General features: G+C 37.4%; 1 protein-coding gene across 1 annotated transcript in view; it reads left to right on the forward strand.

The window, feature by feature from the left end:
• The window catches only part of LRP1B (LDL receptor related protein 1B), a 633,449-nt gene that overhangs the window by 606,428 nt on the left and 14,026 nt on the right, over window positions 1-12,995 (forward strand). The window contains exons 84-87 of the mRNA XM_068195161.1: window positions 207-368; window positions 4,424-4,598; window positions 5,253-5,357; window positions 7,332-7,445. Of these exons, the coding sequence (XP_068051262.1) occupies window positions 207-368; window positions 4,424-4,598; window positions 5,253-5,357; window positions 7,332-7,445 (556 nt within the window). The remainder of the gene's footprint in view (window positions 1-206; window positions 369-4,423; window positions 4,599-5,252; window positions 5,358-7,331; window positions 7,446-12,995) is intronic.

Genomic DNA, 12,995 nt, shown 5'->3' on the forward strand with positions numbered 1-12,995 from the left:
GTCTCCCAGAGACTTTTTGGTTTTCAGAAGTTCTGCATTCAAGCAATGTTTGCAAAGGCACGCTCCCTCAGCGTCCAGGGAAACACAGTTGGGCTGGAACACTGAAACTTCCTACTCTTACAATAAACCTGTGTGGAGAAAGTGCTGATTATTGTTTCAATCTGTATTTATTTTTATCATAAAATAGCTTTCTCTGTTTTGGACAGGCCGGCCAACCTGCAGCTGCGCTCTGGGTTTTACGGGGCCGCGCTGCAACCAAACCGTGTGCGAGCGCTTCTGCCAGAACGGGGGCACCTGCAGTGTCACTGCTGGCAACCAGCCCTTCTGTGCCTGCCTGCCCGAGTACACAGGAGACAGGTGCCAGTACTGTAAGTAATCTCCACAAATTATTCCGTCTGGGTTTGTAGGAAAAGCTCCACGCAATGGAAGTTTAAAGCCCATGAGGGTGTTTTTTTTTTTTTTTTAATGCGCTGTTAAATTTAGCCCCAGATTATTTGTGCTGCTGAGGCAATGTCATCTGGTGTATTCAGGTGATCTTTGAGCATATTTCTCCCCGTCTACATGGCTGAAGAAAGAGTTTTTTTAAGAACGATTTATTGTTATTTTCATGAATAAGCCATAGAGTGGAGCAGTACAGGACAGATGACTTTGTCCATAGCCGTGAGATAATTGTGTTAAAATCTTCTACTACAACTTGTCATGTGTTTTGTTATGCTGGTAATGAATTGACATAGTTGGTTAAAGAACCTTCTGGTGTCCCTAATTTTTGCAGACAAAAAAGTCTTTTAAACTGCTCTTTTACCTTTGCTTTTGATTTCTAACCCCAGCAAGCAGCACTTTGAGGATATCTTTGAGTATCACAAGGCTGCATTCCTTCACCGTGCTCAAAGATCACCCTGAGTATGGTTTTTGCCCCATCCTGGTGTTGGAATTTTAAAGGATTTCTGAATGTTACTCTTGTTTAATTCTCAGGACTTAGCTTCTGTCATTGTATCTGATTTTCTGCCTGTTTTTTCACTCCACTGACCCATCAATCTCTTCTCATTGAGATAGTTTTCTGAAGCTTTCCATGCCCTTAGAAAGTCTCTTCTCACTTTCTACAATGTCCTCTTAATTTTTCACTTCTTTAACAGAGGAGTAAGAAAAGTAGATTATCAACCAATAGACATTTTGCTTTTACTTCATTTATATTTCTTTTCTAGCCATGCAGTTGTTTTTTTTCACCATTATCTCTTTCAGTAACTCAAGACATTTGAACATAATCTTGAATTTCTTCTTTTGGTCACTTATTTACAAATGACAGTTTGTCTTCCCCATGTCTTTTCAAAAATGATCACTAACAAGCAACCTTCCTTAAGTTAGAGCAAATTCTTTTACTGAGATCTGAATGATGTTTTTTAATAATCTCCTGCTTTTCTTTGATGTAACATTCTAAAGGCAAGGACTGTCATAGCCTTGTTAGACTGTCATAGTGCTTGTCATAGAACATTAAATGTGAAAGCCATCATCTCTTAAATACCTTCAGTGAATTTGCTGAAGAAGGCTTGATTTAAGAAAAAACGGGATGGGAAATTAGCTGTTATAAAGGTCTGGTTTAGAATTATCTACAATATAAAAAGATATTTAGTTTTAGAGAAAGGTATGTCAGACAAGGAAAGGGATAGTGTGTATCTTAAATAGGATTTGTACTGAAGTAAACTGAATATATTTCCATTTGGGAGACTATGAAATAAATTGAAACCTTCGAATGGAAAACCAGCAGTAATTGTGACTCTCTCCCTCTTGGTATTAAACAAACTGCATGAATCCACAAATAAGTATCTGCAAACACAATTGGGTATTTGAAAATAGTATAGCACATAAATCATGCACAGACAGACACACAGATTAAGGAAAAATATTTACTTGAGGCTTACCCAAAACCAAACAAATTGTTTCTAGTTGAATGCTTCTGCAAACATCCTTTTTTTTTTTTTTTTTTTTTTTTAAAGAGAATTAATTTAAATGTAAATTCAGGAATTTAGGGGTACTTCTTAAACAGTGCTTATTATCAGATTTGGATTGTCTGGGAAACTGTCACAATACAGAGGCTCGAAGACATTATAAAATACAAAATAAAATTAAGCATTTGCTGATTTAAAACTTAAGCCTTCTGGGGGAAAAAGAAAGTCTTACAACCTTTTAGGGTATTTTTTGCTGGCCAATAAGTTTTGTTATATTATACCAATCTACAGTTAATAATGTGTATATAAAGCCATAGCTGTAATTTTTTTTGCTTTATTCACACATGTGCATGATCTTTTGCTTTATTAATTACCCTCACTTTGTATGCCAGTTGGAGTACATTAAATGGCATTATTGCAGAGATTGGTTGCCTCCCAGATATCTTTTTCAGTCTGTCTTTGCTGTGATTGAAGGTAGTTCATATGCAAAGGATGACACATGAATGTGTGTAGGTATTTTACTCCTGCTCCCAAGCTTAAAATATTATTAGTAGGGTTTTATGGCAGGGAGAAGACATTTGCTTGCAGTATTACCAGCTTGCAAAGACCTCATTTTCCCCACACTTATTGTCTCCAATTACCCAATGCAGAGTTTCTCCTGTGATTAGTTCATATAAGGGCTAATAACCTAAATGAGCGCTCCGTGTCAAGGCGCTGGCATGGCTGACATAAATTTAAGTGACTGAATTTACATAGAATTCTACTAACACTGTGCATGTTATTAAATACACATAAATCTGATGTATTTGAATGTAGCTCCCTGTTTTAAATTCCAGAAAAAGACACACAGAGTAGCTAAAGTTCATTTCTTGTATCATTTAAGGCCCAAACTACCTAAAAAATAGGAAATATTTTCCTGCAGTTACAATCATTCAAAGTGGATATGGTGATCCCACAAGCTGTGACTTTGAAGCTGAAATCCCTTTTTTTAGGAGAAAAAAGAAATAATTCTGTGTAATTTCAGCCCAAATGTAGCATAAACATTTTAGATACTGCAGATGACTATAGGTGCTTGTGACTGCAGTCAATTCTAAAAACTAATCATTATTTTGACATATGACCTTCCTATTCCTACATGTTTGTGTTTTTTGGTTTTTTGTTGGCTTTTTTTATCATAATGCACATGCAAACATATGCCCCTTGTACTGTTCTTACATAAAATCACTTTCAGTATTAGCTTTCAAACTGCAGTAGTTTTTGTTCCAAAAACAGAACCCCTGCTGCAAATTGCCATTCCATACCTGGAACTGGGGAACAAGAAACAATGAACAACTTCATTTAGCTCCTTTTAAGCTGCTGGGTTGCTGATTCCTTAAGCAGCTGAGCCTACAGCCTGCACAGGCAGTGGAGACATAAAATGAATATTCAAACAGAAATAACTCCTCCAACAGCCATGCTCTGCCCCTCACCAAAACTCTTCCAGCAGTTCTCACTCCTTGGAGAGGAGGAAAAGCAGCACGGAGAGTAGCAATAGCAAAATGTGTTTCTGACTTTGAGATACCCTCACAAGAGATGCCCAGAGAAGCTCTGGCTGCCCCATCCCTGGAAGTGTTCAGGGCCAGGATGAGGCTTGGAGCAACCTGGGATAGTGGAAGGTGTCCCTGCCCATTAAGGAGCTTAAATGATGACTTTAAAGGAAAAAAACAAACCACAAAATAAAGTTGTCACTACCACATAAATAAAAAATAACCCTAATGTTAAGATACCAGTAATTTGTAGCCCTTGGAAGCTTCTTCAGTTAGGCAATTTGATTTTTTTAAAAGGGATGAAAACTGAGACACTTACTGGTGGTTCTGAAGAGTTAAAGATTTCATTACTTGAAATCTCAGTCCTGCTGGCATTTAAACAGTTAAATACCATAATAGGGTCTTGTACAGTCTGTGAAGCTTATGCATGCATGTGGTACTTTGTAGAACTTATGGATTATGTCTTTATACATTATTATTAGAACTCCATGAAATTTTAATATGTGGATAAATGAAAATAAAACTTAATTATTTCAAAATATTGTTTCAATTTCAGTTTAGCATAATGCTGTTAATGGTAATGTGAATGTATCAGAAGATTTTTATTCAGCCAATGTCCCATTAAATACATTAACATAGCTCTGCTTTTCTCATCAGGAGTCTTTATATTATGTGGAATGATGCCATAAATGGTTAGACAACTAGAAAGGAAAAAAAAAAGACCCTCTTATGAGTTTATACTTCCATTTCACTTCCTAAGATTACATTGTTAATATATTATATATCTGTTTATGGGGTATTCTCGATGGTATTCACTGGGATGCCAGTGAGTCACTGCCTTCAGTTTCCATTTTGTTTTCGTTACAGTATCCTTTAAAACATGAAAGCAATGTATTATTTATTTCTATGATCCTCCTTAATGCCTCTTAGTTATTAGGCCTGGTGTTGTTTCAGATGTTTGCCACCACTACTGCGTGAACTCCGAGTCGTGCACGATTTCCAACGACGGCCGCGTGGAATGCGTGTGCCCCGCGCGGTTCGAGGGCCCCAAGTGCGAGGTGGACAAGTGCAGCCGGTGCCACGGGGGACACTGCATCACAAGCAAGGACAGCAGTGACGTGGTGTGCAAGTGAGTGTGTGTGTGGGGGAGAGGTCTTGTTCCAAACCCTACAGTTAGCAGCAGCTCTACTGCGTTGTCCTTTACATCTCTCGCGCCGTAGCTTGTCCCTGGAGCGGTCACGTCACGTCAGTTCCTCTGTGTGTGCTTCCTGCCCGTGTAAAACCAGCTGGCTCCTGGCTTTCAACACCAGCTTGTGGAGCACTCCTCACTGGAGGAAGCACAATATAGCTTTTCAAAGAATGGCTTTTCACTTGGAAACATTGAAATTAATCAAGTTAACAATGGAGTTCTTCCATACTGTTGAAATTTCTTCATTGTTCTTCACTGTTGAAAATTCTACATTATCTGTGACAGTGATAGAGGATAGAGACATACTAAATACTGTTGGAGGCATAGGTAACGTGTGCTGCTCTATTGCTGAGTGATTGTTTTGTATTATAATAGTTTATTTTCATTAAAAGAAAGATTAAATATATACTGTGCAATAATTTAATTGCCTGTGCTAACTTTTCAAACCAGAAACCTAGAATTCTTTCAATCAGTAGATCTTATAATAATATATTAAAATACTGATTTTACAATGAAATGCTCAGATTTACTGAAACACTGATTACACTTTGCTTTTTTTTTTTTTTTTTTTTTTTTTTTTTTAAACCATTGCAGTTGCACTAATGGAAAGATTGCCTCTACCTGTCAGCTGTGTGATGGCTACTGCTACAATGGTGGCACCTGTCAGCTGGACCCAGAGACAAATATACCTGTCTGTCTGTGAGTATCATTAAAATGCCTGTGTGACAACAAGTACTGAAATTATTGTGCACGTGTCTGCATTTTTGGTCTCTCTAGGATGAGTAATGTGCTGGTTGGAGTTTCAGTTTACAGTATTTGTTTTCTAGCTATTTGTGTAACCTCATACGTTGCATACCTTTTTGCAAAATGTGTGTTGAAATTTAGAACTAAGGGCTCTATTGTGAATGCATATAGATACAAAGATATATCTTTGGAGACTTATAGTAATTTTAGGTCTGTTCAGGCATTTTTTTCTGGAATAGAAACTCGAGATTGCCTGTCTTGCTTCTCAGAGGTGGATTAAGTTTTTTTTCCTACAGAGATGGTCAGATTTGGAGGCAAAACCCTCCTCCTGATGGTGAAGAATAGGGAAAATCATGTCAGTGTTATTTCCCTTATGGAGATATGCTCATGTATTTCACATTTCTGCCCTAAGCTTCCCCCTGCCCAGAGTATTGTGGCTGTTCTGGGGTGAGATTGTGATCTCTCTCCTGTGCCATGGTGTCGAGAGTAATTCAGGGTGCTTTTCTTAAGCTCAGACATAAAATGCCAAAGAAATTCTGATTTTGTAGCCTAGAAGAGAAGTACTGTTGCAAGGAGAAAAGCCTACGTTCTACTCCTTTCTTGAGAGCTATGGTGTATCTTCTTTTTCAGCTGCTCAATATAAAATACTGAAGTAATCACTGTAGCAAGAAATTAATTTCTTTCCTGCTCTCAGTTATTCTGAGCTACGTAGTCACACTCTTTTAGTTATTTTTTTACATTTTTTTATTTATTTCCTTAAAATATTAATTTCACAATGGTCTTCCACTTCTCCAAACAACCTGGAGCTCAAAGCATCCTCCAGGCTAGAAGGGAGAGTTGTTGGAAGACAGAATTGGACAAAAGTGTCTCATTTCCTGGGTGATATGAGCAAATTGTTGCCCAAAGGGATTTGGCACCACAACTTTGTGAATAAAGATACAGCCATTCCTTCATTTTGTTGATGCAGGTGATCTAGAAAGAGAGTTCTATTAAGTCTATTCAGTCTCTCAAAGGAGTTTCATAAATGCCTAGATTTTGTTAGTCTGATCAGTGGAAGAGACGTGACAAGGGTTCCTCCCTGTGAGAGATGAAGCACTTCTGCAAGAGAAAAAGGACACACAATTGTAGTGGCACTACCACTGAAAAGTTTTCAATGTATGTTTGCAGGTTTGGGGCTGAAGACGATGTAATTTAGTTTTGCGTGGTAGCCCTTATTCATTTGGAAATATTTTTGGTGCTTATTTTTCTCTTTCATTATTAGTTTTCCTCTTTTTACCATTTTGCCTGTTACTTGTGCCTCTTTAAATATTTTTAGTTGAGAACCAGAGACTGATAAATCCTGACAAAAGGAGAGTATAGTAGCTAGAATGTGTAAGGCCCAAATATGCTGACTAAGCCTGGTGATTCATTTGCTTAAACACCTAGAATGGCTGTTTTGGAAGCTTGTGACTTTTCATTAATTTTTTTCCTATAAAACTCTCATATTCTTTTTCAATTCACATGGAACACCATAGCATCTCAAGGAAAAAAAAAAGGTTTTGTGCTTTAATCTGTGTGTGGATTTACAATACATAAATGCTGCAGCATACACCAACACCACTAACAATGCTAAGAAAATGGTAATGAACATTTTTAAGGCCATTGCATTCTGGATCAATCGATAGAAATGTACATCTGACAACAATACTCTGAGATCCCTTAGGCAGTATAGGCCCATTGTTTTAAAAACTATTTGATCATCAGTCATGAGCAAACTTTTCAGTGTTGTCAGATGGACCTTCCATGAAAAGAAAATATTGATTTTTGTCTTCTGTGGGTGTGTGCCCGTGTATGTGTGCGTGTCTTGCCGTGGTTGTATATAATGCGTTTAAAATCTGTCCAGCACAAGGCAGAATATTTATGTAGGTCTATTTTACTGAAATTCTGCAGATGCTCTGTGGGGTTTAAAAGTCAGCGCTGTGACCAGAAAGTGAACCCTTGTGATTACTACTGTCAGAATGAGGGAATTTGCACTTTAACCACGTTTAATGAACCGAGATGCAAGTAGGTTTAACCTTCCACTTAATGCTGCACATTCTGTGACATCATTCCAGGCCACAGTTCATTGGTTCAAGTCATGCACATTCACATACATTTCACAATATATACTTAATCTGGGGGACCATTTCTATAATACACACTTACCCTTTGAGAGTTGCACTGATGAGTATATTTAAAAATACATTTGGAGTGTGTGTATCATCAAAGGAAGAAATAAAAGGCTTTATTTTTACTAAGTAAATTGGAAAAAATTTGAAAATGCCGCTCAGCCTCTATTGCTCATGTTTTGAGATATTTTACCAAGTTAATCCAACATTGCATAAAGTTTAGTGAACAGTGATATTGCACATGTTCTGTAGTCTGATTTCCTATTTCTTATCTGAGCAGGGAAAAGAACAGAACAGCTATTTAGGTGCTAATTCAGGAATGAAGCTGGTATTTATAAGTCTTGTTGTTAATTTTATAGAAATAATGCTGTAAAACAGAAACTGTTAAACAAAAGTATGTGAGCTACATCATAGCATTGACTTCTTTGGTTAAAAAAGAAAATTATATTTGTATTCTCTACTTCTCTGAAGGATTTTAGGTCTATTTCTTAAAAAGAAATTTTTAATCTTCATCAGGATAAAAGCCAGCCTTAGTCTTTGAAAATCCTGTAAGGCAGATGTACAGAGAGATTCAAAACACCTGTCAGATGAACATAGCTTCACTCAGTGGTTGTGATGCAAAAGTCAGTAGTGAAATCATGAACCAAAGACCTAGAATTGGGAGAAAATGTGAAATTCCCATAGATTTAAACTTCTCTCAGTGAATGGTTTATGAAAACGCAGAATGCTGTGGGGATGTGATGTGGGTGTCTGGTGGGTACCAAAGACAGTGACTGCTTAGGGTGAATAATCTATTTTTTTTTTAACGTGATCTCAGTTGCTTTGTCACTGTTCTCATGCAATGAAACTCTCTGGCTTGAGGTTCCATAAATCAGTTGGAAACAAGATTAATGCCCTAACTACCACTTCTTGGACTTGGAAGAGTATGGAGTGGTCAGCAGTGTGTGGGACAGGGGTGCTTGGAACTTTTTGTATCTCCATGTGTCATGCTTGTGTTTTCAGAATCATGCAGCCCTGAGAACAACTTACTGGTGCCCATAAAGTCACATATTGGATGTACCTTTCCTGCTTTTTCTCTCAAATGCTCTAGGAGCCATTTGTCCACAGGTTAATGTTTTTCTAAACCAGTCTCTAACTGGGGAGTGGGTGATTTTTAGAAGAAATAGGAGATGCCTGGGTTTATTGTCATTCAGCAGGAGCTCTGCTCTCTCTCACAGTCAGCATCACTTGAGAATGCAAACTTTACACATAATCATGCCCTTATTATCATTCAGTAAAGACAATAGAGAATGAGATTTAGCTGTTCCAAAGGGCAATCCTAAAGCCATAATTATAGAGCAACTCTAAGCCTGTAAGAACAGACTCTCCTTTCAACAACCTGTACTGCTAGCACACATTTTTATTTTATCTTCTTGTCTCAAGGTGTCTTTTTAATGTTGAATGCACTAAATGACCTAAATATCAGTTGCACTCTGGAAGGAGGAGTTGTGGTTTTCACCCAACCATTTTAGGAATGAATTAAGGCCTTACTGTGGCTTCATATAAGCCACCAAAAAAAAAGAAAGTTTTATGAAGGCTGTTGCCAGTTTCAGTGAAAGCTCTGTCAGGGTTTAAAATATGCAGAATATGCTGTGATTTCTCTTTGGACTTCTATGCAATCTAGAATATTAATTCTTCACATTATTTTTGGTATGTCATGATTATTATTCCCCCTCGCCCCACACACATTATTGTTCTTGCTCAGTTAAAAAGGTTGTGAGAGAATTCCAGAATGTTAAAATTTGGCATAATGACCTTTTCTGAAAAGTGTTCCACTTAGGGTGTCGTAAGGTAGCATAAGTTACTGTCATTTTAGTATTCCCACACTATATTTTCAAGGATTTCTTTAGTACTGCTCACTAATGGGTGGGGTCTGTGTGTGATGTGCATAACAGGAGAAGCATGTGAGATATGCCTGAATTGCACCAGTAAATTCACAAATCAGTTGAAAAAAAGAATGATCAGGAGATCAGATTCATATGGGAAATAATCAAGAAATGTTTTTTCTGTGTATTTTACAAACTGTTCATTCCATCTGTTCTATCAGTCTGTCTTTAAATAAATACCTTCATTTATGTCTCTGTTTCCTTCTCACTAACTACCCACCTGGATATACATTCCTGCAAGAGAAGCAGGGTTTAGAGAGAGATTACACCTTGTATGATACCAGTGAAGAGAACTGGAAAGAATTGAAATTTTCAAGTACTCAAGAGTGGCTCTGGTTGTTGAATGGGCAGAGCTTTCATTACAGAATCTTTAGCACAGAATATTGCTCTCTCTCAGAGCAATATTCCTTTGTTTCTTTTATACCTTCATCATAACTATATGTTGCCAGAACTCCATCTTTTTTTTTTTTATTACTATTGGTATTTGTACCTGCACATGGATGTGTTCTATTATTATTATCTGAAAATAAATGTGATCAAATCATAACCCCCTTACACAACCCCTTAGGCATTCTAGAACTATAAAAAGCAGAAGACAAAGTACAGCATTACATTAGTTGCCTGTGGCTGGCTGTGCTAACTGTTCAGAGGGATTCAAGTGTGTGTTGTATTTCAATATTAGAACAAACATCAGTTCCTCTGTAGTGAAGAACAACTCATCCTGGAGAGTTAATGAGAAGGCACAGACCATGCAGGAGCTTGGAGAAAACTGAATTTGGTAACAGAGGAAACTGAAAAGTGAAGGATGGAGAAAGAATAAATAACTTCATTTCTTAATGGAGAATTTTAGTCAAGTTAACAGGTTAAGTACCATGAACAACTGGGGAGAGAACAAGTTGTGGAATAAAAACTGATAACAAAGTTTGAACCTGGAAGTTGAGACATGCAGAAATTAGGAAATGTAGCTCCTGCAGGAGTGAAACAAGCAGGAGAGCTGTTCTTACAGAATCCTAGGATGCTTTTGGTTGGAAGGGACTTTAAAGCTCATCTTGCTCCAGCCCCCCTGCCATGGGCAGGGACACCCTCCACTGGAGCAGGCTGTTCAGAGCCCCACCAAGCCTGGCCTGGACCTTCCAGGGATGGGGCATGCACAGCTTTTCTGGGAACCTGGTCCAGTGTTGCCAAGTTGTTCTTGCCAGCTTTGTACCCAGGAGGCTGGAGAGAGACAGTGTGTGAGGGGAGAGCGTGGGGGTGAGCACTGTGTGTGCAGGTGTGTGTGTGTGTGTTTAGGCCCCAGAATTCAGGAATAAAAGAGTGCATTCCTCTTTACGGAGCAGCTCCCCTGCAGCTCAAGTGCCTGTGATGCTGTACCTTCCTCCTGACATTCCTTTCCTGTTGAAAAATCTTCAAATATGAACAGTTTTTATTCAAGTGCACATGCAACTGTACAAGTGCTACATTTATGCGCAGGTTTATAATAAATAAACACATCACTAAACCAAACCTCTGCTCAAAAAAAGGGTCAGGTACATCCATGGTCCAGGTGTGGACAAATAAGGGAGCATAGCCTGCAGTCCCTGACTGGCATTTTCTGGAGGCTGAGTAGAAAAAGCCTCTGTGGTGTGCAACAGTCACTGGATTGAAAAACCTGACTAAGAGAAGGCTCTGGTGACCCTGAGAAGCAGCACAAACCAGGAAATTTTATCAAGTATCCCGCAATAAATGCTTTCCATATGATTTCCTGGGGTATATTTAATGAGCTCCCCAATTGCAGTTACAACAGGTATGTCACAGCATTCTGCCAGTCCTTTGAGAGGTTTCTTTTTCAACTAAAAATATCTTTGTTATAAATATCTTGAAATTGAGTATAATCCGCAGGTTATACCTTTGTATGATAAAAGATCTTTTATCCACTTTGTACCACAAACTAGTGGTAGTTCAAGAACCAAATGAAAACAGGTGTTTGAAGAGTGGTTGTCAGAGGAGGAAATTTTAAGATCTTGGAAAAGAGGAATATGTATCTTTTTCATGGAGCATTTACTAACTAGGCTGTAATGCAGATATCCTTTGTCCATGAGTTTAAAATTGTTCAGTTAAAACTTGTATAATATTTGCTGCTGTATATCACTGCTTGGGAAAAACATGTTTGGGTTTTTATCTACCTACTTACCCAGTCTTTTCTCATATTTTCTTTTTAGTTTTACCATTTCAAACTCTTTTCATTTTGTTTAATTGCTCAGTGTAATTTCAGCTACAGTAGTAGTCACCTGGACATGCTTTTATATATTTTTCTGTTATTATTTTTAGTACTTGTATAGCCTCTGTACTGTACACATATTGCTAATTGCATGGTAATTAATGACTCCCAGTTTCTTCTTTTTCTAACCTTGGGATGAATGAGGCTGAGTTGCACATGAAAGTTGTTCCTTACAGTGAACATCATGCAGCTGTGAATAGTGATTGGTACATAGTAATCTCATGCCCAAATTAAAATTCATTTTTAAAGTCACTATTTTTTTTTCATGGTTTTTTTTTTTTTGTTTTTTTGGTTTTTTTTTTTTTTACTAAATTTCAGGGGTTTTTTTAGCGTTCCTGAAAAGAAATTTTTTATTGTTTTGCCTGCTTTCGAATGATGTAATTGTTCTATTCTGAATGTATTGGACTGCAAGGTTAATTTGTATTTCATTTTCAGGTAACAAGTATAAATTTTGTATCCCTTAGCTTCTACATTATTTTCCTTTTATGATGTTGAGGGACGCTCATTAGACAAAACTATGAAAATGTGGTTTATTCATGTATAAAATGATCATGGAAAAGTTATTACTTGAAAATAATGAAACCCTACAATAGAGGGCAAGCTGCAGAATGTGGAACTACTGATCAGCCCTGGGTTGGGATTTTGGTCTTTGTTATGAAATTGCTTTACTTTAGAGAGTTTATCAGTGGGTTTAACTCTATTATATCAGCTCCCTGTATGAACAATGCATATCTGCAGAAGTATTCCTAAATTTGTTATAAGGAATAGTTTAATTATTTGGTTGAGTGCAAGGCTTTTGTCATCCTCTGGCATCCTACAGAGTTTTGGGGGAAAAGGGAATTTTGATTTTTATCTTTCAATGCAATTTAATGTAGATAGTAAATAACTGTAATCCAGATGTTCTCTTGTCTTACAAACAGCTTGAATATTAATGATAAGACAAGTTCCAGTGAAATTTTAATGTTAAATGCTCTTAAAATAGCGAGGCTAGATACTTTCATTCGGATCTTTTAGTATATCTTGCTATATAATGACCAAAAGGAAAAGCAAAGTTAAAAAAATTACTTTGTATGATGAAGAAATATCCTTTATAGCTAAGAAACATTTTCAGTTCCCCTTCCACCTTTGTTTTGTAAGGACTGTTCCACCGTTTCTGTTACGCCTCTAGACTAATCTTTCAATGTTGTTGCCATTTTTGGATCTGCACTGGTATATTGAGTTGGAAAACAGTTGTCTACAAAAGCAATTTTGACTGCATGTTATG

The sequence above is a fragment of the Anomalospiza imberbis genome, chromosome 7 (assembly GCF_031753505.1).
Source record: "Anomalospiza imberbis isolate Cuckoo-Finch-1a 21T00152 chromosome 7, ASM3175350v1, whole genome shotgun sequence".
Lineage (NCBI taxonomy): Eukaryota > Metazoa > Chordata > Aves > Passeriformes > Viduidae > Anomalospiza > Anomalospiza imberbis.